At 41.2% G+C, this 26020-nt stretch overlaps 1 protein-coding gene across 1 annotated transcript in view; it reads right to left on the bottom strand.

The window, feature by feature from the left end:
- Positions 1-3299: 3299 nt before the first annotated feature.
- Positions 3300-26020, bottom strand: part of LOC149279294 (phosphatidylinositol 3,4,5-trisphosphate-dependent Rac exchanger 1 protein-like) — a 94060-nt gene continuing 71339 nt past the window's right edge. The window contains exons 17-40 of the mRNA XM_089501396.1: positions 25260-25352; positions 21808-21956; positions 21523-21608; positions 19784-19920; positions 19183-19339; positions 18171-18349; positions 17743-17904; positions 17266-17476; positions 16391-16670; positions 16068-16277; positions 14173-14261; positions 13716-13798; positions 11406-11496; positions 10757-10885; positions 10191-10232; positions 8805-9022; positions 8215-8314; positions 6932-7075; positions 6681-6798; positions 6176-6233; positions 5022-5209; positions 4109-4211; positions 3616-3683; positions 3300-3342 (exon numbers count right to left, since the gene is read on the bottom strand). Of these exons, the coding sequence (XP_089357522.1) occupies positions 3300-3342; positions 3616-3683; positions 4109-4211; positions 5022-5209; positions 6176-6233; positions 6681-6798; positions 6932-7075; positions 8215-8314; positions 8805-9022; positions 10191-10232; positions 10757-10885; positions 11406-11496; positions 13716-13798; positions 14173-14261; positions 16068-16277; positions 16391-16670; positions 17266-17476; positions 17743-17904; positions 18171-18349; positions 19183-19339; positions 19784-19920; positions 21523-21608; positions 21808-21956; positions 25260-25352 (3138 nt within the window). The remainder of the gene's footprint in view (positions 3343-3615; positions 3684-4108; positions 4212-5021; positions 5210-6175; positions 6234-6680; positions 6799-6931; positions 7076-8214; positions 8315-8804; positions 9023-10190; positions 10233-10756; positions 10886-11405; positions 11497-13715; positions 13799-14172; positions 14262-16067; positions 16278-16390; positions 16671-17265; positions 17477-17742; positions 17905-18170; positions 18350-19182; positions 19340-19783; positions 19921-21522; positions 21609-21807; positions 21957-25259; positions 25353-26020) is intronic.

Raw genomic sequence — 26020 nt, forward strand, 5'->3', positions numbered from 1 at the left:
TATACATTATTTAAAAAGAATTCAAAGACAATGGGTTAATTTTATGTTAATTTAGCCAATGCTTTTATTTTTAACCCATGGCGTTTTAGAGTCCGTCGTATGGTTAATTACACTTGACGATATCCCTCCATCTCCGAACTAACCCTCTTAATTAGAAATTACTATTTAAAAATGAACCAAACGTCCAAAAAACAAACATTCCGGGGCAGAGTCATTTACAAAAGCCAAAAAAGTACATGACATACATGAATATTTAAGTACAAATACTATTCAGTCAATTGGCTGCTTATCTGGAATGTATAAAAAAGTTGCTTTTTTATAATAAAAAATTAACAATTCGATTCCTGTAGATCCGATTGGCTGGGAGGAAGGCGGTATGATGCGTTCTGTACGGTACGGAGGAATGATAATCAATGGTCTCGGAATAATTACTGAATAAAACAAAAGTTTTATGAAGAAGCACCTGTAGGCGCTAAATGTTTTACTTTTAATTTTAAGGTTAGCGTTAAAAGGAAAACTATAGCTACTTTGTATTAGCCAGGTTTAGTCAATTTAGGGGGGAAATGTCTGTTTTGGATCCAAGTTCCAAACATTTATAAAGGTTTCTGGTCTAGACCTTTTTGGGGAAGGAGTTTTTATAAAGATCTTTGTATAGACAGAAAAGTTGGCTTTTTTAGCACTTTTTTGGGTACATTTGTTTAATTTCTTTTTTTTATTTGTCACTTTAAAAGCATTTCATCTCCTACAAATGAGTCAATAAAGTTTTTACATCTTTGTCATTGAGTTACTACAAACGTGATTTTTTTTTTTATCCTGCTATGATATGGAAACTTTTACGTATATTATTTGTTTTTGGAATGGAGTAAAAGTTTTTATCGGATGATATGTCATAAGGTCACTTTTTTCTTACTTTAAATCTTGAAAGAAAATGCTAAACCTTCACACTGATTAGAGAGGCACATTATTTTAGGGGAGCTAAAGGAGGGAGCTGGACGTAGCTGTAAGTCCCAGCAGACTTTCTAGGTGTTGAATCTTGGAACATTACGGTTACCCGATTTCCTGGAGACGTACTAGATAAGGCCACACCGCCCGTGTAAAGGGATTTACCAGAACCATCATTTAATACCCTGCTTTGTGAAGAAGTGGTTTGCAATAGTTTGCTTTTATGGTTCTCCAGTTACTAAGATGCTGAATTCAGATTAAGGCAGTGATGGCTTCTACCCATAACCTCTCTATACCAAGGTCATGGGGGTCATGTTATCTAAAGGCATAAGGTCCTTATATGCTTTCAAGACAACAGATGCATGTATTCTACCGATCAAAAGTTTGGGATGTTTTCATGGAAAACAAGGACATTTCTGGCTGTAAAATAATTACAAAAAGGGTTTCTAACCATGAATTATCCTACTAAACTTAAACTTGGATCAGCGAACACAACGTGGCATTGGAACACAGGAGTGATGGGAGTGATAAAGGACCATTGGAACACAGGAGTGATGGGAGTGATAAAGGGCCATTGGAACACAGGAGTGATGGGAGTGATAAAGGGCCATTGGAACACAGGAGTGATGGGAGTGATAAAGGGCCATTGGAACACAGGAGTGATGGGAGTGATTACAGGCCTCTGTACACCTAACATTTCCAGCTACAATACTCATTTACAACATTAACCCTGTCTGTGCTGGATTTCTTATCTATTTCATGTTATCATAAAGTACAATTTTTAAATTTTTTTAGTGACCCCAAACTTTTGAACGATAGTGTAATTTTGTTCTGTATAAGTCAACTTCCTTTTGAGCGTTTAGAAAATTAACAAATCTAGTCGCTGACCAACTCTTTGGTCATTTAAGTGAGATCTTCACTAGATCTCGTATCAGTTCCTGTAGACACCTTAGGAGATGATCACCTGCACAGCGGCTGTTTGTTAAAGTGGGCACTTCTGGATAAGCTAGGCTACGTTGTCCATGCGCATCTCAGTGAGGAACCAGCTGTGATTACAATATATATAAAAAAACCAAAAAACGGGTAAATTTTAAAAGTGCAGGCTGTTTTCTGAACATGCAAAGTTTTAAAAGTAGACATTGAAGTTAGAAGTCAGCGGCTTTTTAATGTGAAACCATTATAGCTGCCCTAGAAGGTCGAGATAGCCAAGAGTCCAACCTCAAGGGCCGTCCTACCTCTATGATTCAATTATTAGAGGGAATGATTCCTAATATCCGATCCACTATTATTCCTGGTTATTCACACTACACATTTATGACAGTATTATAAAAGCCGTGTCAATATGTAACAAATACCTATACAATAATGTACATTTCTTTTTCAATATACCTTAATTGACATTCCAATTAAATCCTAGATTTTGCCGATGTTTTTGGGGGCTCATTAATAAAACATTCCATTCCAACTTCTTAAAATATTAACTTTAAATAATAACAGTACATAGGATTAAAAGCGTAATACTGGCAGAAATTAAAGAAAAGTTAACATTTCCTCTCCTATTTACAAAATATTCAGTTTTCCCCTAAACTGCAATAATACCTGCGCTATAAAATTTAAATGTAAACCAGCGATGTCTTATAATTTATAAAAGGTTGGTCCCCTATCAGACAAAGTATTTATTTAATTATTTTTGTATTTATTATGGTCCAGACAAAAACTTCCCAGCAACGACCTGAGATTTTAGAGATACCGACCCGAAAAAAGGTTTGTTTTTTTTATATTTAGGCGTAAATGCGCAAGATAATCTTATCTTAGATTGCTACGATCAGATTTGTTTGTAAGAATTTATCTTTAATAATAAAATGTTCCCATTTTTATATAAAACATGTTAAAATATTAAAACTTAGAGGAAAAAAAAATAAAAACGTAAACACAGGAATTGTACAACGAAATAAAAGGAGGAAAAAAGTAAGACTTTGAAAATAAATAGCAAATGTTAAGATAATAAGATAGCTTTGTGCTGTTGGTTGCTGGAAAGTGCAGGTAGCGGTAATGGTGGCGCATCATACAGACTGTTTGTGGCGACAGGTTTCCCACCATCCGTCCGTTAGAAGGATCACTTGTGTTGTTCTTGTTGGGTTCTCGACATGTCCCTCAACTTGGCCAAGCAGCCGGTGGGCCAATAATCCCTTGGAATTTTCACGTCGTCGGCCATCGTGGCAGAATATTTAGTTCTCCGATTTTGAGTTTAGAAAAAACTGTTTTTGTGCTTCTTCAACGGCACTAACGTTCCTGTCCCTTTGACCCAAAAAGAGGTCCTTCATCTCCACCGGAGTCATACATCTACTGGTTTGTGTTCATAGATCACCATCTGCGGGTGGCTGACATAGTCTATAGAGTCTGGGAAAGGAAATATTGAAATATAAAATGTTTTGTTAGAGAATGACCTGCCTGATTAAGTCTTAGTGCAATGCTAAGGAACCGAGAAGAACGTGGTGTCGTGTGTGAGGGATGTTGGGTTTTTATCACCCGGTGGTCAAAGAGGACCACCGTATAAAAATTACAGAGAACGTGAATAGTTTAATAAATATTAAAGGTGTTAAGGGGGGACATTTATGATCATGGTGACAGGGCATAGAGATCACAGTAAGTAGATCTCCGTGTCCCACCTACCTCGGGGCAGACTGTGGCATTTGATCCATCACTTTTAGGTTTTTCGCAGATATTTCCACACGAGGACCCTGCAAAAATAAAAATAAAATGCATACTTAAAGCATTACAAATGGTATATAATGCGTACGTCCCACAGAGAAGAAAATACTTACTGGTTATGTTTTTAACCACAATTATGGTTGCTGTACTTTTTTTTTCATAGCACCAAAATTTGGCTAATTTGGCTATCTTGTGATTTTTAACTTTTAGTCTGAGGACTAAAAAAACAATCGTCTCAGAGAAGCAGAGACGTCATTCAGGTGTTAAAGACTCTGTTCTACGGAGTGTGGTCATGGAGAAGAACCAGAAGTCGCCCTGCCAGTTAGATGATGGACCATTCATTCCTAGCGGACGTTGTAAAGGATGGTTATCTTTACATGGCTGGTGCCTCTGTCCTTTGTGTTTATTAGAGTTCGCACGTTGGGAGCAGATCTGGAACGGTCTTTAAACTCACCTGTTTTCTCATAATGTCGGTGGCCTGCATGATACACTTGGGAAGGAGTCCGTGGCTCCGAGCCAGTATGGCTGCCTGCTCCAGGGACACACTTAATGTACTCCTGTGTGGGAAACGTCACAAAAATGGGGTTAGACATTGGCTAAAAAAAAAAAAGTTTTCTTGAAATTTATACTCCTAGTTCTGCCAACCATCCTTCTGAAAATAAAACCCTAGTTGTATATAGTGTTGGAGTATATAAATAAATAAAATATCAGCACCTTATCCCTATTATAATAATATAATATTATAGTATTATTATAATATTATAGTATTTTATATATATCATATCATATATATGACAGTATATATATATAAACATATATATATATATATATATATATATAACGTAATCATTTATTACATTAGTATTAATATTATAGTATTATATTTTATATATAAATATATTGTATTATATAATAACATAACATATTTTATATATTACATTAAGTATTATTAGGATATCCCATCACCAAATTAACTACTTATATATCTTGTATATCTGCGCATGTGACATCAATTATAATAGTAGAATGCATAGAATTCCATTGGGAAATGTTACAATGTGGTTTAAATGAGGAAGCCAGCAAGGAGACGGAGGGCATATATTTCATGGGGTTTCTTTCTAAGGAGAAAAAATGTTTAGAGGAAAGATGATACCTTTATTGGCTAACTAATTACTGAGATGGTGGTAGATAGGTGGAACCGCCTCCCAGCATATGTGGTAGAGGCTAATACAGTGAGGGATAGTCATATGGCTCCTGAATCTAAGACAAGACCAACGACTGATTAAGGTTTGAGTCTTTAGAGCAGGAGAAATGGGCAGACTAGACGGGCGCCGATCTGCCGACACGTTCTGTGTTTGTGTGCTCACCTTTGCATCCCGGTGCCGCACATCACGATCTGGCAGGCTCCCAGGCGATAGCAGAGCTCCGAGGAGATGGGTAGAAGTCCTGCTCCATAGATATTGGCGCTAGCGTATCCCGATTGAGGCGGTTTGGGGCTAGTGTAGGATTTCATTAACCGGCACAGTTCGTCTAATGCATTTATCGGTCGAATCAGCTGCCAAAACAATATATATATTTTAATAAGAAAAAATATGAAACCGAGCTAAATAGATAACTTGTAGAGCACTTATCCATGGTGAGTGACAACTGATGTGACTCAACTAAAGAGCTGAGCTCAGGTGGTTACAAGTTAAAAGCTCATGGAATCTACCGACTGATTTCATCAGAACTCACCAGGGGTACAAGATCCGGATTCTACCGGAGATCTGCTAATCTGAATGCCCCAAAAAGAAAGATATCCAAGGGCTCCTTCTCTTATTAACCCAACCTAGTGAACAGACTCCTTAACATCATCTTCCTCGCTTCTTACCGAGACCATCTCCATATCCCCCAACATCTGAAACGGCCCGTGACGGACAGTTCTGTTTTAAGAGCCAAGCGGTACTAAGACTACTAAGTACACGCCGCTTTCTGCCCTATTGCGGGGTATTTGTGTAACCGAGTGGGGTATTCAGAAGACGATTAATGGTTTTATTTACCCTGTTTAAGTTATAAAGCCGTTTCCTGCTGTTTCTATACACATTATTGGGGTTTTTAGGGCTGTAGAACCCTGCGATCCCCTCATACCCAGCAAACATTCTGACCTCCTAGAAAAGAGGGTCTCACAAAAAACCGACATGTTAAGAAATTGTGAGAATGGAAAACCAGACTTCGGTATTTTGGGAATCACATCAGCTGGGTTCATAAACCGTTAACCAGGATTTATGAATCTCTTCCCAATGTGAATACCGTGTACCTGATTTCACCAACCAGGCAAACTTCTATATTGTAGTTTCCTCCCGTTATAACTGTAGTATATAAATGTCTATATTAACCAAGAATATAAATGTTCCAAATCTACTAGGATCTGAAATACTTCCAGCAGACATACCCCAAGAGGTACATACACAAGGTTGAAGCAAAAGAAAAAACTACTATAAATTGTAGAAAACCATTAATTATTCTGAGTATGGCTTCTTACCTGATCTATTTTAATAGCAGTGGTATTGGAATCAGTTGACTTTTCAAGGTAAAATGCCCTTTAAGAAGAAAAAAGTTATTTACAACCTTGTCTACTTTTTTCCTAAGAAAATTCTAGATATCAGCCAATCGAAAGAGGCGTGTTATTCGTGTGGCCATACGTCAATCATTCAGCTCCAGGCTGACCACATTAGACGTATCATCATAACATTATGAGCAGATGGCGGTGTATGGGCATAAACAGAGACAACGCACCCTCCCAATAACAATAAACACGACCATATCTTCTAAAAACACGAGACTTTAGTCTTTTATGTTCTTAATACGTTCTGAACAGGAAGTCAGCGTAAGGCTTCACAGGAAGAGAGGTGAGCAGCGGACAATGGCTTCCCCCATGCAGTTGAAAACAAGTATTTCATGAACACTAGTTGCTAAGAATGACTGATACATCAACTGCATCTCCGCGAGGGCATTTTCCTCCTTTTACACTACTGCATTATCCATACCTGAGCTTGCGATAGTAGTTCTGTACTTTTTCCATAGACATTCGGTTTATTTGCTGCTGTAATTCCTCCAACGGGACGTTGGTACCAGGCTCTGAAAGGCCTTCCAAGTTCTCCAGAGCTGTGTTTGAAACATTTGTATTTTGAAAATGTTAATTGTTGCTCTGGACACAGTTACCATTTGGTGTAACCTTTGCATGCATAATAACATAGAAAGATGGCGACCCCCCCCCATAACTTCATAAATCACGCACCTTTTGTAAATAACACTGACTGAAGTTTTAGACTTCCACCGTGTTCAAATCTGGTTGGAAGTTTGGAGAAATGGTAACTATCGAGGTAAAAGATTACTTTCAGCGACTGTCGGCTTCCTTCCACATGATGGAAAACTGAGGTGTCTAAGAAAGAAAAAAGTAGGAAAATCAGTTGTCAGAATATACTATATCACAATTAGGGGAAAAATAAAGTAATGTTCTAAATGTGCGGCGGTAACCATGGAAACCGATGGAGTATTCCAGTCGACTGAGCCTCATTTAGAACTGTGCTACAACATTCTTCATAAGATCACAAATTCTAAGAACGCATCATCTGGTTTATTTCCCGTGAAAAGTGTGAGTGAATGTGTTACACAGCATGCGGGGGGGGGGCAGTATTTTGTGCGTACACCAGCGGATTAAAGGGACTCCTTGCAGTGTCACAAGGGATTGGATGCTAAGCAGAATGAGAAAGCCCTGAAATAAGGTGGGAATAAATAATATAAATATTTAACATTAAAGCCATTTTAGTGAATGGGTTTTAGTGCACCTTCTCCTTTTGCTATAAGTGAGACACTTAATAAAGATACATATTACACGCTATGGATGAGTCTCCCCAGATCCCATAAAACATCCTCAAACCGTTCAGCTGTAACGTGGTTAAAACCACCTACGGACTTTAAGCATCTGTAGGGTTAACAGAGAAGCGTATATACATATGAGATGCCATTCAAGCTGCAGCAGGTCACCGAGGATGACCCAAAAGTCTGTCCTCGCCGTTGGGTCTTTATTAACGCCTTACATCTCGGAATGTCCGTACCGGCGGGATGCAGTAGAAGAATGATCGTGCCCATAAGGACACTTTTCTCTCTTATCCCAGACCAGAACACTAAGGTTATCAGACCCCCACCCCTAGGCACACAGGGTTAAACGAGTGGGGAACAATCATTGGTGGAGTCCCCAAGAAATAGCTTGGGCACCATGTTATGTGCGGATGGGATCACAGCCTCGTAATCCATGTCTCGAATGTCCTGGGTGGATCAAACCATTTATAGCTGAACGTTTACTTACAACAGATGGGGATCCTTGACCTCCAGCCCATTAACTTATAGACAGAACAGATAAATAACTTGCCCACTCGGCACTACGCCTCAGGACGGCTTATATCTGCACTTGTGTCACCCCGTAATGTATGTTCTTAATGCAAATGGTTTCCAAAGGAAATATTCTCACAAGCACCGTAACAATATGAACTAATGGCCCCCGTAAGCGCTCGCTCTTACTCGCCACCAGGGTCTCGTCCATCTCTTTGAAATAAAACACGACTTTGTCCAGATCTGAGAGCGTCACTTTAATGTCTTCCAGCATCACCCGTTCTTCCTCCTGTAGAATAAATAAAGCCGTCACGTCGGGTATTCTGTTCCCTAAGTTTAAGATTTAGGCTTTTTCATCGAATTTTCCTCTAGAAAAGGTCTTTCCTTTAGTTCGGCATTAATACATATTACGGCCACATGATGGCAGTATAGACACGCTGGGGACCGGCCCATCTGTTACGCCTAATAGAATTTTGCAATTTTAGGAACAATTTCAAAATTCTTCTGCTTTTTTATCGCCAACAAGTTCTGTCGTTTCTTACAAGAAAAAATGATATTGTTGTATTAGTCCAACGGGAAATGGAGTCATGTCAAAGATGATACCTTGTAATGGGCATGCCATAGAAAATTAGCTTAAAAATAAGATTTAGGGACCTCAGAGGTCGCATTATATATATATAGATAATCTGAGAACACTCTACAGAACGGTAGACGGTGGAATTTGGGAAGCGTTAGTCTTGGTGTGAGGCGTCCGGGCCGGGTGATGACCGTTGACTTACCACATTGGGAGACAGAAGCGACTGGTAGTTCAGTAAGACGCCGGTGACAGATATCTGTTCCAGCCACTTTCTGCTGGCGTCTCGGCTGCTTTCCTCGTATTCTCCATTATTGTTGTATCTGTAGTTGAGGGCGGCCATCAGCTGCTCGGTAAAAGTGCATATGGCGGCGACGAGGGTCTGGCAGAAAATGACATCTCGCCTTATTTGCAGCTCGGTATCTATGGAAATCAAGGAAAGCGTCACCAAATTTAATGAAAGCCCCTCGATCCTCAGTGTTAAATGTGGTGCTGTCGCCATGGAAACAAATTATCATCGCTGCTCCATAATGTAAGAAGTTTGTTCTTTTGCAGCATAGACCTCAATCACAGCTCCTGCGTGGTCTACCCCTGAGACGTTAGAGCTGAGAGCCGGACGGGTAAGATAGCCGGATGGTCCAACTGTGCCCCCCCCCCCCCCCCCGCAAGGAAGGTGTCGCGCTTTGGACACCTTCACGTTGGGTTGATCAGCGTTCCAGCTCGTAACCGATCCCAATTCACGCGTTGGAGGAAATGTTTAAAACCAAAACGCATTGTGTGTGATAAGGGGCCTCGTGTAAAGTTTTGTTCCTTGAATCGACATAAAAAACATCCCGAGTATTTTTCTTTTCCATTACCAAACGGCATCGAGACTGTGACGTAAATTGCGATACCGGATCCGGCACCTCGCTCGCTATTTTAAGACTGACCTGATTGAACGTGTCTTTCTATAGACCGGGCACGCGACCAATGACAGATTATGCCACGGGGATCATGTTCTAACTGATAACTATATTAAGAACTTACTTTCCTAACTAAAGAAAGAAAAACCCAATATCCACCCGTCTCGGAAAATTAAATAAAATACAAACATTAGGACTAGAATGTCCTCTCCCTAAATGTCTTCTGCAATCGTCCAAAGTATCTCGAAGACGCCATCTGGTTCTTCCTTAAGGTATTAAAAGGCATCGGAGGCGACTGATCGCATTGTTAAATCTCTGTTTTTTGGGTTTTTTTTATGAGATTAGAGGCTACTATATTTTTTTTAACCTACTGAATTGGATACAATAATATAAATATTTTTGAAAATGATAAATCTATCAGTTATTATATAATTCTGATCTTTAAAATCCCCCAAAATACAGTTCTTCATAGTTAAAAGCGAAGGTAATTTGTAGAATGTGGTTTAATTACCTCGTGAGGTCATTGTCATAAAGGTTTCAAGAATTTCTAAGATATTATCGCACTTTATTGGCATTGTAATTAATGTGAGAGCTCCAGCCGAGCTGATTTTGGCTGAAACACGTGGATTCCGTGTACCGTGCCCCGTGAAGGAGTTGTGCTAATTGGGTCAATAAAAGTGAAATATCACCTGTGCATTTCAGCAGCGCCAGAAGAAGCTGATTCTTCCCATCTGGAAAAGAGAAATGGGGAGAAATAGCGGTTAAAATATTTATTGTTATTATTAGTTAGTGACCGAGATCTTCAGCCAGTTAGCGGTTTCAGCAGGAAACTATTTAAAGAGATGTTGCAGCTTAAATAAGATATTCCGTTTCATTTAAGAAAGGATACAAAATGACATTCATCAAAAGCGCATTAAAAGGAAAAAAACACGGTACTGATTCACAGACTTCAACCTCGTTTAAGGTGCAGGAAAATTGCATATCATTTAGGTCAACGCCTAAGACTCCACGTTGTGAACCCAGAAAAAACATATCTGGACCCCGGCTGGCAAAGCATTCTGGGAAATTCAGCCCGCCGGACTCGGAATGCTGGGATACGGAGCCCATGGAAGCCGCAGGAGCTCCGTATCTCACGTTGGCGCAGCCGTCGCTTGAACATGATACACAAATCACAGTTTCAAGAAATAATCTCCCTTAATGTCGTTTTAAAGATTGTTCTTGATTACTCTGCCAGCGAAATGTCTTCAGTACAAACCTTCAACATATTTCTGGATGCTTTCCACGAGAGTCTTGATGGAGTTTGGGAGGTTCCAAGGATCTTCTCGAATGCTGATCTGGATCATGCTTCTGCACTTTATGGTCCACTCTTCTTTCTTTTGGAATTCTAGATAGATAAAGGGAATCACATTTAGAAACATGAGGAAGACATAAAAGTGTCCGTGAACTAATTCTGTACCAAAATTATTACTTTCCGGGACCCAAAGTAAACCTGAGACGGAATCCATAATTTGTGATTAAAAACAACCAGCATTTACTCTCATAAGCCTCTTCGGTTGATACATTGTTGCCGAACCAGTAGCCCACGGCCCAAGTTGTCTTATGGCCTCTTGGGTTGAATCGGAACAATTCAACGCAAATAATGAGATTTACAACCCTTTTATAAAACATTTTTAATTAGTCAATCTCAACAATTTGACCATCATTTTTTCTTTGATTACGATAAATATTTGGGTCTCAATGTGGAACACGCCAACTCTAGCAGTGGATGGTATGAGGATATATATTTATATACGGGCAGGAGAGGCTGAGCTTGCATAATGACAGGCAACCGTCTGGCGTCCCCAGTTTGCAAGTGGTCATGGATTAACCCATTGATTGCTTTAGTTTGAAGGGGTTAATTGTACCTTGCAGGCTGTGATCCATCGGGAAGTGCTTTGTTTCCTCGAAGGCTTTGGACATGACGTTTCCTTTGAGGAGTGCTATAATGGCATCCACCTGGGGAAGAAAAACACCAGACTCAATGACAAGTCCTTTAACCCCTTCTTGACAAAGACTGATTTTACTTTTTGTACCCTTCGTGACAATGGCCTTTTTAACATTTCTGCGCTGCTCGTGTTTAGCTGTAATTTTCTTCTTTCCCGTTTACTGAACCCACACACATTATATATTGTTTTTTTCAGGACAAGAAGGGCTTTCTTTAGATGACATTGTTTTGATTGTATTATTTACTATTAAAAAAAGTATAAAATATGGTGAAAATTTTAGAAAAAAATGACTGTTTCTAACTTTTAGTTGAAAAATCTTTTACTCATCTATAAAAGGTAATGAAAAAACCTGCTAAATAGATTCTACTATTTGTCCTGAGTTTAGAAATACCCAATGTTTTTATGTTTTTTTGCTTTTTTCTACCCATTATGGGGCAATAAGTACAGGTAGCGTTTTGCTATTTCAAAGCCATTTTTTCCAAATCTGGTAATTCTTCCCCCCATGTGCCATTTCAGGTATCTTTGAAGCCGGCCAATGCAATTTACCCCATCAAGTCATATATTTTTGAAAACTAGACAGCCCAGGGTATTCCAAATTTTAACCCTTTCCAAGCACTAATTCTACCATCAGCCTTTGTCAAACTTTATGGTAGTAATTTTTTTTGCATTTGTTTCACACACATTTTACTTTAGGTATGAATAAACAGGTTCTGGTATATGTCACTATCATAAAACACCCCAATATGTGTTTAGCAACATATCCTGAGTACAGCGATACCTCACATGAATGATTTTGCCTGGCTGTTTGGGGGCAAAAGGGCCACATTTGGGGCATGCGCATTTTCAATGTTGAACTTTGGCATTTGGGGATCCACTGCCCATGCCCTATTTGGTACATCTTTGAGCCGGGCCATTTCAGTGTGCCCAACAAAACCATATATTTTTGAAAACTAGACACCCCAGGGTATTTTAAATGCTGGTATTTTAACTCTTTGCATGCACACATTTTACCACCAGCATTTTTTCAAAGTTTGCAGTAGTATTTTTGTGTGTGTATTTTTCCCACACATACCTACTTTATGTATGAATTTACAGCTCCTGGTATATGCCGCTGTCACACGACACCCCAATATGTGTTCAGCAACATCTCCTGAGTACAGTGATACCCCACATGCATGGGTTTGTCATTTTTTGGGGGAACTAAAAGGCCACATTTGTTACGTGTGCATTTTTCTAATTGGAAATTAGATGTGTGGCCATCCTCCCCCCCCCCGTGTTAATTGGGACATTGTTGAATCCGGCCAATTCAATTTACCCCATCAAATCATAAATTTTTTTAAAGTAGACACCCCATGGGCATTTAATATGCCAGTATTTTAACTCTTTCCATGTGAGAATTGTTTTAAGCTAATGTGCTAATTTTAGGACTTGCACACAAAAATATATTTTTTATATATATATTTTAATTTTTTTTTGCCTTTTTTAAAACATTTTTAACATTTTTTTTCAACTTGAAGGTTCCCCTGATAATTATTATTAATTTTATTTTATTTTTAATTTATTTTTTCTAATCACACTGTGATTAGAAAGCTGGGCTCCATTGACTTGCATGGTTGAATGCAGTACCTGTAATCGACCTGCAAGTGGAGCCAGAGTTCTCTAGAGGGTCAGGAGACCGTCTAGCGAACCTTTTCATCTTTATTATTTTTTTTCCCGGGCCGCCGCCATCTTGCTGATGGCGAAGATCACCGGCAGCTGCGGCTGTGATAGCTCTCCGGAGCGGTCACAGTCCATCAAGAGGTAAGTGTTTGGTGTCGCTGGATGCCTCCTGATCGAGGCATTCCAGCGACACAGTTTAAGTTTAGGAGGTGATCGTTGATCGCCTCCTAAACGCTTTTAAAACGGGCGTCCGCCGCCATACATTGTATGGCGGATGTTGACGCCCCGGGTAGGGGCCAGACATGGGCCCTGATTCCGATCATGGCGTTGCTGGATGCCTCGAAGTCGAGGCATTACAGCAACGCCGTTTGGGTAAAAAAAAAAAAAAATCGATCACGGATCGATTTTTTTTACCCGTTTTAACAAATGACGGTCCTGGCACGTCATTTGTCGTTAACGACATGTTTTTCTGTGACGTGCCCGGACCGGCAATTGTCATCAAGGGGTTAATCTACAAACACGTAAAACCCCAAACATGGAGAAGGAACGGAAGAAAAGCGTTTGCTGTACCTGGTTAAATAGATGTTCCAGGCAGCCGTGGAGCTTGTCCTGCTTATCCGATGGGATCCTCATATCACAAGGAAGCTCGTCCCCTGTATAGCAAAAATAAGATCATTATTAAAAAATCCCCCCACACACACACCGGCTAGAATCTAACACTTTACAGCCGCTAAAAAAACAAAATGTCATAAATATATAACGCAGACCATTTAAATATCCCTAGTATTGTTGCCAATAAATTTGTCGCAGTTAAAACACGCAGAGGAAGGATACATTATTTGTAAAAGAATGTTTGATCCGGGCGCTGTTAAATCCACCCCAAATCGAGAGTAGTCACCGTAGCAACCAATGGAATGTTCCATTTTAAATGTCGCTCCAGAATTGCATAATCTCTGTTGTGTTTGTAGGGACGGTCCTGAGATAATCAGTACATGCTGAATAATCCAATTCCACCCCAAAATCTTACCGGATCCCATCTCGTCGCTGCCCAGGTAGGAGCTGTTACTTCGCACGCTCGTGTAGGACAGAACAGAATCCCGATTGCTGTTGCATTCACTAAAAGAAAATTAGGGAAAAAAAGTTAAAAATAAATATAAAAAATAAGGACTATAAACAGCAGTTTCGAATTCTATATTTTACATGTAAATGCCTTTTTTTATTATTATTATTCCAACACTAAAATGATGTATTCAAGTCAACGACACGGAAACAACTTTATATTTATGATTCTTCTTCTAAAGATTTACTAATACACAAAATAAGCAAGTAATAAAAAAAGGGAAAATAATAATTTTGATGGGTAAAATGCTTAATAAATCCGGTATTTAAAAAAAATAAAAAAAATATTTGGAAACACGATTTGTCCACAAAGCTCAGATGGTAAAATATTTGGTGCTCGCATTACGTACCTAGCAACGGGGCCAAAAACGGCCAAAAAGAAACCCAACGCGGTTTGCGATTTATCAGAAATGCGTCAACACAAGGTCTCATATCTTGGGTTTTTCGGAACGCGATGTGTAACTGCATTCTAGAACCTTATTTTTTTTCTTATTATTATTTTTACATATTTATTGTGTTGGTATGAATTTGATTAAGATGCTAATGATATTGACGTGTTGTTTTTTCCTCCCCAAGAGTTTTCTGGAGATGTCATAAAGCACCTTGTGATTCCTGCCAGCGTTTGTACAAAGCGCTCCTTGTGTTTTCTCCCCACTTGCCCCGTGACATCCGTATTTTGTTGGAAAAAATATTTGGCAGAACACTCTGTCTACTTCAAAAAAAATAAAAGACAGTTCTAATTTAATCGGTTTTTTTTTCCTTTTATAACCTGAGCTTTTACTTTTGCTGTTCCTCGGAAAATATGAGACGCAGAGTTTGAGGATTTAAAGGATTGGCTGGACAGGTGCGCGCTCTCCAAACTTTACAGAAAGAGTTGCAGCGGGATGTCATATTATTACGTCATATCTCAGAACCCACGGCTGAAGCACTGATGGGTTGGGGGGGGGCAGTTATCCAGCTGGGGACCTCGCCGCCTCCATTATTATTCTCCTTTCTTTATACAGTCCCTACAGCCAAACGGTCTGACAAAAACTAGAATGGACAGATGAACCGATACATTAGGTAAGGAGGGCTTGGCTTGTGAGCTTACAATCTAGAGGCATGGCCTAAATGAACAGCACATGTCTTAACATTACTATATATAGATAGATATATAGATATATCATGAAGGCAGCAGTAACGTGCGTACGTTTTCCATGGGCTTACAGAGATTTGGTAACTGCGATTATTATAGTAGGTCCGATGAATAGTTTTAAGGCGATTTGTTTATATGCGGATTATTAGCATAAATAATAAATAATATATAATAATAATATTATATTCCTACCTCCTGAGAGCCAGGGAGGCTGAAATGCACCCCATGCAGGTTTTCTCCAGGACTCAAAAGGTTAATGAGGAGGTTAGGTGCCAATATATAAATCACCCAACCGAGAGAGCCCTCTACACGAGATGCCATGAGAATAAATATCTGCGATAGCACCGAGCCTGCGGTCGTGCACCAGAAAGTGCAAAACCAAAAAGTGTGATAGGTTGGCGCTCGTAAACCACGGGGACCTGCGGCCAAACAAAGCAGGGGAGCCGGGTCATGGTTTCTGAGAAAAAGCACTTCCTCCTCATCCTCAGAACACGTTATGCTTTTGTGCAACAAATTATTTCAGCAACAGAACAAAAAGAAAAAAAAAAAAAGACCAATTGTGTGAGGTTCCCAAAACAACAAGACTTAGCCGGGTAGCCTCGACTTCCCAACCAACGTCCATATTGGATAATCCAAGAACCAAGCAGGAGCTCATAGAAAGAACTGACCTGTACGAGTCTCTGTAACTCACGGTGTCGTGGCCGGAATCTTCCTGATCCTCTTCCGATACTTTGAAGCAGACCTTCTTTATTCCTCCGTGTTCTGCTTTGTCCAGGTCCCCTTCCTCGGTCATCAAAGATGACGGCGGTGTCCCTCCCGGCGGCATCGCTTCGCACGTAGACTGCCCGGCTAAAGGCTCGGTTATGGTGGAGAGTAACCTGGAAAAGAACACACAAAGTGTAGGCATCGGTGTGAGAGAACAGAGCTGACGATGGCGCATGCGCTCTAGTATTTGGTGTCGTAGCGGGTTGTACGCAGAAGCGGCGCTTACTTATTAATCTGGGTGACGTATTGTTTCATTTCTTTCACGGCCACATCCAACTTGTTGAAAAGCTGCAGGTACGCGTCCTGTATCTCCATGTCTTCGTGGTTGAGAAGATGGCTGAGACCCCGATCTTTGTGGCTCACTCCGCCGTTCATCTGGGAGAAGCTGCAGCCCGAGAAGCTGTTGTTCAGAGCGTCTCCTTCTTCTGTGTCGATGCACTTCCAAGCTGGGGCCGCCATGCTGGCGATGCAGTGTTGAGAATAGGACATCGGGTTTAAATTGCCAACTGGGAACAATGAGAAATGTGTTAAGCCATTGATATAAAAAGGCTGCCCATCAGCAGCGCCACGGGAGGTGAGAATGGATTCATTTTCTGGCTAGGATAGCAGACCAAGCATCACCAGCAGGTGGCTTACAAACTATGGCTAAGCCGGTTGCGCCTACGCAAGACACGGAGACATCTGATGTAAGAGGATTCTTGAATAAAAAATCCTTGTGCGGTTGTGGTCAACCTTGAAACCCTACGTTTAAAGATATACATTTTGTTTGGGTAGAAGGTTCTCCATGTCAGACACCAAAAAAACACAGCGGGGACTGAATACAACCGGAAATTTGTGAAATTTTAGTTAAAAGCTAACGTCTCCTTTTTCTCTATCTGATGGCTCCACCATCATCATCATCATCATGAAGACGGCTATCATCTAAAGCATCTCAACCCTTTTGTCCTCACAAGAAGCATTGACTCCTGGGTCGCTTAGACCAGTTACCCTTATGAGGCTGGCACTTTATAACATAAAATATGACATAAAAAATAAACATCCCAGACCTCTTGTCTGCTCAGAGTCAGGAGGGTAACCGGACATGTGTAAAGCCCTCTTTACCTTGATCAGGATCAAGACCAAAAAATGAATTTTTCCTCCCGAATCGAATGCTGAAGGACCTTCCCACTGAGGTTGTGCTTTTGGGATAAGACACCTCCATGAGATTAATGTGGCAGTTCGCGGGGCAGAAATCCATGCTCTGAAGAGGGTGCGCTTCTGTCGTGGCTTGCTTGAAAGAGGGACTGACCTTCATCTTCAGTTCGTCGGCAAACTGGAGAAAGGAAAGAGAGCAGCGTGAGGCAAAACAACCCGTGAACGCAGTTAGATTTACATCGCGAGGCAAACAACTAAACTGCGGCACAAAAAGGTGGGTTAGGGTTGAGTTGGGGCTACCGTCCGTATACATCGTCCATATAAAATGGGCACATTACGAGTAATCCTTGTTTTGGAGGAGACTATGGAGAAAATGAGGTGGCAAAGCGCATGGAGCTTTATTAATGCAGGGATATCGCGGGGCGATGTGTAACGGAGAAACACCTCTTGGTAGCTCTTGATCCTCTCGCAGATGTTTTCCAGTTTGGTGTCACAGATGCTTCTGAATTCGAACTGGGGCATGGTCATCACGGACTTGCTCATGGAGATCAGCCTCATGCAGTTCTTCACAAACTGATTGTCGTCGCCAACAAACGCCTGGAGAATCTGAAGGCACAAAAACCAGCGTCCAAACCATTAAAGGGTCAGCCGATGAACGCCGCACACATTATTAATATTCACTTACATTTAAATAGTTTCTGTGCCTCTTAGGTTATTGTTTCTCTTCTTAACCTCTCCGGATCGGTATCACTTCACTAACAGCTACTATAACACTTAAAAACCTGATCCACCGAATTCCACTGGACTGAAACCGATTGAAGGTCTTTAGTCTAGAACTTCGGCAGCTCTAGAACGCATCTGGGTGAACGTACCTTTGCGGTGATTCCGAACGACCCTCTGGGTTCCACGATTTTCTCGAGGACGTAGCATTTGATGCCCGCGGTGCTGGCGTATTCGTAAACCACTCCGTGCTCCATGTGTACGTTTTCCACGCTCAGGCTGACGAGCGGCGCGTCCTCGATGAGCGGAGAAGAGGCTTTCTGGATCAAACCTGCGGAAGCCAAAAGGCAGCTCTCTTACCCAATAATCGCGATTCTATTTCTTTGTATTTGGAATAAATAAAATAAATTCGGTAACAAAAACGTAAAATAGAATGTAAGCAGCATCGCTAGAAATACATAGAATTTATTTAAGCCGATATAGGATAATAAAGCCGCTGCAACAATTTAGTCCAAATTACACCCGTTTTCTGGAGCCACCTCAGAGGAGCTTCACCTCAGCTCCAGTCCTCGCAGCAGCGCTACAACGTGTCAGCCGCCAACATCTATCGGCAGAAGTAAAAACAACTACGGTACGATATATGGACGTCTGAACATGCGCATCGCAGACTGTATAAGTGAAGCACAAGGAATAGGGAGTTAAGTGCCGCCAGCTGTGGGCATCAATAATAAATGAGTTCCTGGGTTTGGAGCTCGGTGACTTCGATCGTCTCTACGGTGTAGCAATGGAGTAAAAGAACTCGCTGAATGGGAGTGCGCACTTCAGAACATCGCCGACACGGAAGGGCGCCCCGCGGCCGCCACCACTTGACCTTTGACCTATTGTATATTCTCATCAGTTAGTGGAACTTTGTCTCCGTGAAGGCTCCAGACTCTCTGCAAGCTGATGTTCTAAGTTAGAACACAATGGAACATGTAATGTAGGGATTACATTCCAGGGCATCTTCACGGCTGTCAAATAGGATCCTAATTCTATTATACTTCTTAAATCTGCATCATCTTTATATTACCTTTCATGAATGAAATTGTGATTTTTTTTTTGTAGCAGATCCGCTTTAAATAGACAATGTTTTATTTTTTTATATATATTTTTTTTATAGGATACCTGCTTGGTTTTCGTGGGTGCCGTCCCTCCTTTCCACGGAGAAGCCGGCTCTGGGGTCCTCACAAAGGTCTCCATTTAAGCATTCGTCAGACTTCACTTTCTGGGCCCGGTCCTCTTCGGCGTCTTCGTGTGTTCTGTAGATCCACTGGAACAGTCCCTGGAAGGGGTGACAACCATTTTAAGCGAGGACTTTCCTACAGCTTCCAGCGACCCGGCAGGTGAGCAGGACACGGTAACCCACTGAGATTTAGGTCAGCATTCCTTAAATAGTTTAGCCGTTTAAGTTATTACAATATAATTTTATTATATTTATATTATTATTTATTATAATTTTATTTATATTATAATTTCACTATAATAAATATAAATATAATAAAATTATAATAAATATAATTGTATTATATTTATATAATATTTTATTATTATTTTTTAAAGACACGGCTCCATCTTTCCTGATCTCTTTTTCTAGACTTAGGAGTCTAGAAGAGGAATACACCTTTATCCCGTAGCGTTAGATTGACAGATTTCTTGATTTACCCATTTAAAGTGAATATCGGCATAGAAATAATGTCTCTAAAACAGGTTTTTAGCTCGCGCTCACCAGCGGATTTTGAGGGTTGTTGCGATAGGTTGCAAAGTGCTCTAGAACCTCGATGTAGCTGTCATGGATCACATTGTTCCCGTTCACCTTCAGAACGCATTGTCCCGGGTGCAGACCTGCCGCCGCCGCCTGAGATCCTGAAAATCACGTTACAAAATATTACATGGCTGAGAAAAAACACTTTTATAAGAACATTTGGAGCGTTTGCTCATGAAATCGGGAGTGAGAAGCCCCGCCAGGTCCATTGAAATGAAATGTTTAGTGGTGTAAACCGTGGCACTTTAACGTGTAAATGCCCCTCTTTGTGCTTTTTTTATTACCCTTCAGGGCCAATAAAACGGTCTGCTGCTATTTCCACCCCGCACCGAGAAACATCCTATACGCAAAAACAAAACAGATGTTTGGGGCTCAGAACCAGACCAGCGGTCCCACATCTGTCGGGGAATAATAAAAAGGTACGTATTCACAGGACGTTAATCTCCGGCACGACCGAGAACTTGTTTCTGACATTAAACCGAACGCTCCGAAGAGACGCGTCGAATAAAACAACGAGTGGGTTGGACGGTAAGCCGAGGCCACCTTAAGAGACCCGATCTTGTTACATGTTGCATGCTCTAGCTTTCTGTAACACGTATGTAACTGCAACCACATGGCTGCTTTAATGCGGCGCAGATCGCCGCGTCTGCACGTCATTTATCCTGTTCCTTTAAGAACCCACCGGTACCGACAGAACGCAGGCCCGGATACACCTGGGTAACGCGGCACCTGGGTCCGCCGAGGGCTAGCACTTTGCTGTATCTCACGTGTACATTCGTTATAGATTAGCCACTTAAATCCTTTTAAGAGATTAAATGTTTCTATCCCATCCCCTCTCACTTCTACAGCCCGGAGGGAAGACGAGACAGGAGAGAGACCCTTAAACACTTACAGGAAGTTACATTACAGGAGGGAAGGTTATTTAAAAGGAGAAATGTTAGAACAAGAGAGGGGTCAGAGGCTGAGATGGAACGGAGGGATGTTTTACTTTACTGAGAGGGTGGTAGATAAGAGGAACAGTCTCCCAGCAGAGATGGTAGAGGGTAATACAGCGAGGGGATTAAACATGCATGGGATAGGCATACGGCTCCTGAATCTAAGACGAGACCAACGACTGATTAAGGTTTGAGTCTTTACAGCAGGAGAAACGGGCGAGTAGACGGGGGGCCGAATGGCCTTATATTTTTTGCTATTCTTTTGCAGACTACGTCGGCCATCAGAAGACGGTGATTTATGAAGATGAAAGACCGTAGACAGAAGACTTCAGAGGAGAGCAAGAAACTCTTTGGGTTGAAGGAACAGAAAAGCAGGCGACTAGACGAGGGCCGAATGGGTCTTACCAGTTTCAATGTAAGCTTCTACCGGACATGAATCCCGAAGGCTGATAAGGCTCAGTGTGTCCAAGTCATGTCCAGTAGACGTCCCACTCGGCCCCATCCAAGCTGCCCGTTTTTTTACATGCTTAACCTTTTACTTTATAATAGGAAGAACATAAATGTATCATATATATATATATTCTCTCACAGGTACAAACACTCGCCTCCGGAGCTCCTCTGCCACGAATATCTGTGTTTACATCAAATTATACGTTTTTTTTGCTGTTTTAATGTCTATAACCCGTGAATCGGTATTATGCTAATAAATCCAGAATAATTTGGGATTTATTTTTTCTTTTTCTTTTATTGAGGGCACCTTTTCCTTACCTCTTCCTACTGCGTGGACGTACGGCGGACATGCGCCTCTGATCTGGAAACACAGAGCTTGGGAAGAATCCGGGATTTTTATAATTCTAGGAAGGAGAGAACAAAAAAAAGAATTAATATTTTATTGTTACCACTGAAGGAGACGATCCGTCTCTAGGAGGTCATCCCGCCATCCGCTTTCCTCTATTGTGTTTCATCTTCTATACTCTTTTGTACGTAAATAATTTCATTGTAACCATTAAGCGTTATCTATTAAAGAGTCTATGATTTGCATTAAACTCTTACTCTTTTGACTTGGTTGCAACGAGTATCCGAATGGGTCGCCTGGAGCAGAACGACTGGTTTAACATGGTCTCCACCTCGGAGAACGGTCGGAGGAACACCAAGTCCTCGTTGATGGAGTAGATCTTCCTCCCAGCCTGCAGTCCTGCCATCTACAAATAAAAAGGAGCAAAGGGCAACACTTGTCAGGTTGTTTTCCCAATATTTCCTGCGCAGTCCAACTTGGCACCAAAGCTCTGCACATAAATACAGTCACAAGAGGAGTCTGTGGGTAAGAGGGGACCTGCGGCCACTACTAGTTTCTGGGTGGCCACTGAGGGATCACGGATCTCTCACCAACTGCTCTTTTATCTTTTGCGCAACCATGATGGTGTCACGTATCTGTTGGCCGCGGCTGAAATCCACACTGCTCGGGCTCCAATTAGCAAAAAATGTCACTTAATTTTTTTTTAAAAATGCTATTTTCTGTCCTGTAGAGAAAAATTGTGTTTCTGCGCAGTTTCCATGGCCGGCACATCAGTTATCTCCCAAGATGCCCCTTAAAAATGCCTCTCAAATGAATTGCCCTAGGTAATCCAGCCATCTTTTCACAAATAAAGACATCTCCAAAAAAATTTAAAAAACCCAAATTTTTTTTAACATTTTTGAAGACATTCGCGTTTACACGTTATCTACCTGCCCAGGAAACTGCGCAAACGCAGCTTCTGCGAAAATTGCAGCTTCGGAAGAATGGATTTATATAAATATAAAGAGCCGAGCGGCACCTATTGTTATTTTGTGAAAGCGAAAACCAGCCCCGCGATAATGACTGTTTTTAAGAACGTTCTGTCTCTTTTGATGCATTACTCGAAATGAATCATGACGTTCTAAGAGTACGAACATCAATTATTTCAAAAGAAAGAAAGACGCTCGCCACTCGTAGATACGTAAAGAATTCTCATCTGATAATCACCCTTTTTTTTTTTTCTTTTTAGAGATACAAAAAAACTATCATTATATAAAAAATGCTCTGAAAAATACCCCTCGTCTTCTAAGTGGGGTCGTCTTCTAAGTGGGGTCGTCTTCTAATCAGACCTCAAATAGAGGTCTGATTATGAGACTAAGATCCAGATCCCCCGCACCGCTGCAGGGGACCTGGATCCTCCTGTCCCCCCCACACACACACTTACCGGTGCTTCCTGCTGTATTTCCGGGGCAGCGGGTTGACGTCTACGCGATCCGCGTAGACAACGTCCGCTGCAGCCGGAAGGAGGTGTGGCTAGCAGCGGGGGTTGTCTGCGTCCGTCGCGGATACCTTCCCCGACTGTCAGAGATCAGAGTTCCCCGCACCGGTGCGTGGAACTCTGATCTCTGATCTCGGGGAAGGTATCCGCGACGGACGCAGACAAACCCCCGCTGCCAACTCCACTTCCTTCCGGCTGCAGCAGAAGGAGACGTCAACCCGCTGCCCCGGCAATACAGCAGGAAATTGGAAGCACCGGTAAGTGTGTGTGTGTGTGTGTGTACGTGTGTGTGTTAAATGGGGGCATAGGGCATTTCTGGAATGCATTATACCCCTATATGCCACTCTGGCACTTAGGGGGTTAAAAGGCATATTATGGGGCAGAGTGGCATATAGGGAGGTATAAGGCATTTCAGGAGGCAGAGTGGCGTTAAGGGGGCATTTAATAGAGCACTCTGCCTCCTGAAATGCCTTATACCTCCCTATATGCCACTCTGCCCCATAATATGCCTTTTAACCCCCTAAATGCCAGAATGGGATATAGGGGTATAAGGCATTTCTGGAGGCAGAGTGGCACATAGGGGGTCAAAAGGCATACCATGGGGCACAGTGGCATATAGAGGGTTAAAAGGCATATCATGGGCCACAGTGCCATATTGGTGTGGCAAGCCTGGGGGCAGATGTGCGTAACTGGGGGACAGGTTGGAAAATACAAGGAAATAAAAACAAAAAAAATATTTTTCTCAATCATAGCTTTTATTTAAAAAAATAGTTTACATGAATTAACATTTACTGGTAAAACTTTTTTCCTTTAGGGTCGTCTTATATTCAGGCTTTTTCTTTTTTTTCCTAAGTTAATATTCAGATTTTGGGGGGTCGTCTTATAATCGAGCAAATACGGTATATTTTTCTTTATTTTTGTGGTTAATACTTTTGAAATTGCCCTTTAACGGGCGTTACAGCCCTTATTAAACAATGCAGTTTACAGGAAAGGTTAAAGGTCGCGACGTTTATAGTGTTGCGATAATACATGAGGGATCGGCTTTATGTTAATACTTCAAAGGGTTAAACAATATATTTCAAAGGATGGGAAACGCTAGGACAATTGGCCAGAGGCTTAGGAAATAGTCAGTCATGGAGAGAGTAGTGGATAACGTGAACAGCTTTCCATCAGAAGTGGTGGTACTATGGGATAAGGATACCTTGAATATAAGACAACGAAGGTCTGGGGGTCTTAAAGGTGCTGGAAAAATAAGTGGATAAAATGGGTTTAAAGTGTTCTTATCTTCTGTTATATTCCAAACACATGCGCGGCTCAAGTCAGATTAGAGTCCGCGGTGAATGCCGACGTCACCGGAGACCGGAAAAAACCCATCAGCAAACTTTAAAAAGTCACCTCTCCACCCCAGATTGTCTATATTCCGAGCACATGCTCTCCGCTACCCCCGACCGCCTCTCCAAACGATGTCTGCCCGTCAATCTAAATGCGATAGTGTGTCTGGAAAGCGGAAGGCGATGTCTGAGCGCCAGGTCACAATTACCGGCTTCCAAGGTTAAGAGCAGCCCGGCTGTAATGGAAGGTTACGCTCCGGCGTAGGAGACACGGATGTTTCTATCGCGCTCTCCTCCTACGCCATCCAAGCAAATTATAGCCCATGCGGGATTCCCGAAAGCCGCCAGGGACTCCATATCGCCAGCGCGGCAGAGCGAGGTATGAACTGGATGATGACCCGTTATACGTCCTAAAAACTTCATATATTTTTTCACAATAAAAAAAAAACAACTCTGCTGGTGCAGATCAGTGTATGGAGAAGGTTATTTGAAGACCAGAAGGTTTTTGAAGTATGACTTTTGCTTCCATTTAGAGAAAATGTAACACAAAAAAAGCCAAGAAGAGGGGAAAATTCTAATAACAGATACATAAAATATCAATCATTTTTAAATTTAAATATGTTTTTTTGCAGAGACAGTGCCGCTTTGGTCTGCAAATCCCCGATGCCTCTCTCTCCTTCCCCGATGCCCCTCTTTTCTAGGAGGTCAGAATGTTTGCTGGGTATGAGGGTATCGCAGGGTTCTACAGCAGGAAACTGATTTATAAATTAAACGGGGTAAATAAACCCATTCTTCTTCTTCTAATTGCCTGACTCGGTTACACAAATACCCCGCAATAGAGCACAAAGCCACATAAAAAGTCCCAGTAAAGCTCTGTCCCCGGTGTCACGGAACGTCTCACCTCTGCGTAGGATCCCTTCCGTACAGATTTCACAACAATCACTTTGTTCTTCTCTTCAAGATCGAAGCCGTAATCTTCTTCTTGAGGTAGAATCTGAAACATGAACAAAAATGGGGAAATAACATGCAATAAACTTCCAAAAGTATAGAATTTGATTGATGAGAGGTAAATTAAAAGGAATTTACCCCAAAAAATAATTTGAGTAAAAAAAGTTTGGCTTCATTTTGCTTATGGAATGTATGAAATATGGAATGTATTGAATGTATAGGAATGGAATATGGGATATATGGAATGTCTAGGTATGGAATGTCTAGGTATGGAATATGGGATGTATGGAATGTAGAAGTATGTAATGTAGAGGTGTGGAATGTATGTAATGTCTAGGTATGGAATATGGAATGTATGGAATGTCTAGGTATTGAATGTCTAGATATGGAATGTGGAATGTATGGAATATGGGATACATGGAATGTATAGGTATGGAATGTATAGGTGTGGAATGTATGGAATGTATAGGTGTGGAATATGGGATATATAGAATGTAGAGGTATGGAATATGGAATGTATAGAATATGGGATATATGGAATGTAGAAGTATGGAATGTATAGGTATAGAATATGGGATATATGGAATGTATAGGTATGGAATATGGGATATATAGAATGTATAGGTATGGAATGTGGAATGTATAGAATGTATAGTTATGGAATGTGGAATGTATAGGTACGGGATGTATGGAATGTATAGGTGTGGAATATAG

This window comes from Sceloporus occidentalis, unplaced genomic scaffold (genome assembly GCF_023333645.1).
Source record: "Sceloporus occidentalis isolate IW3139 unplaced genomic scaffold, rSceOcc1.0.p SCAF_173, whole genome shotgun sequence".
Lineage (NCBI taxonomy): Eukaryota > Metazoa > Chordata > Lepidosauria > Squamata > Phrynosomatidae > Sceloporus > Sceloporus occidentalis.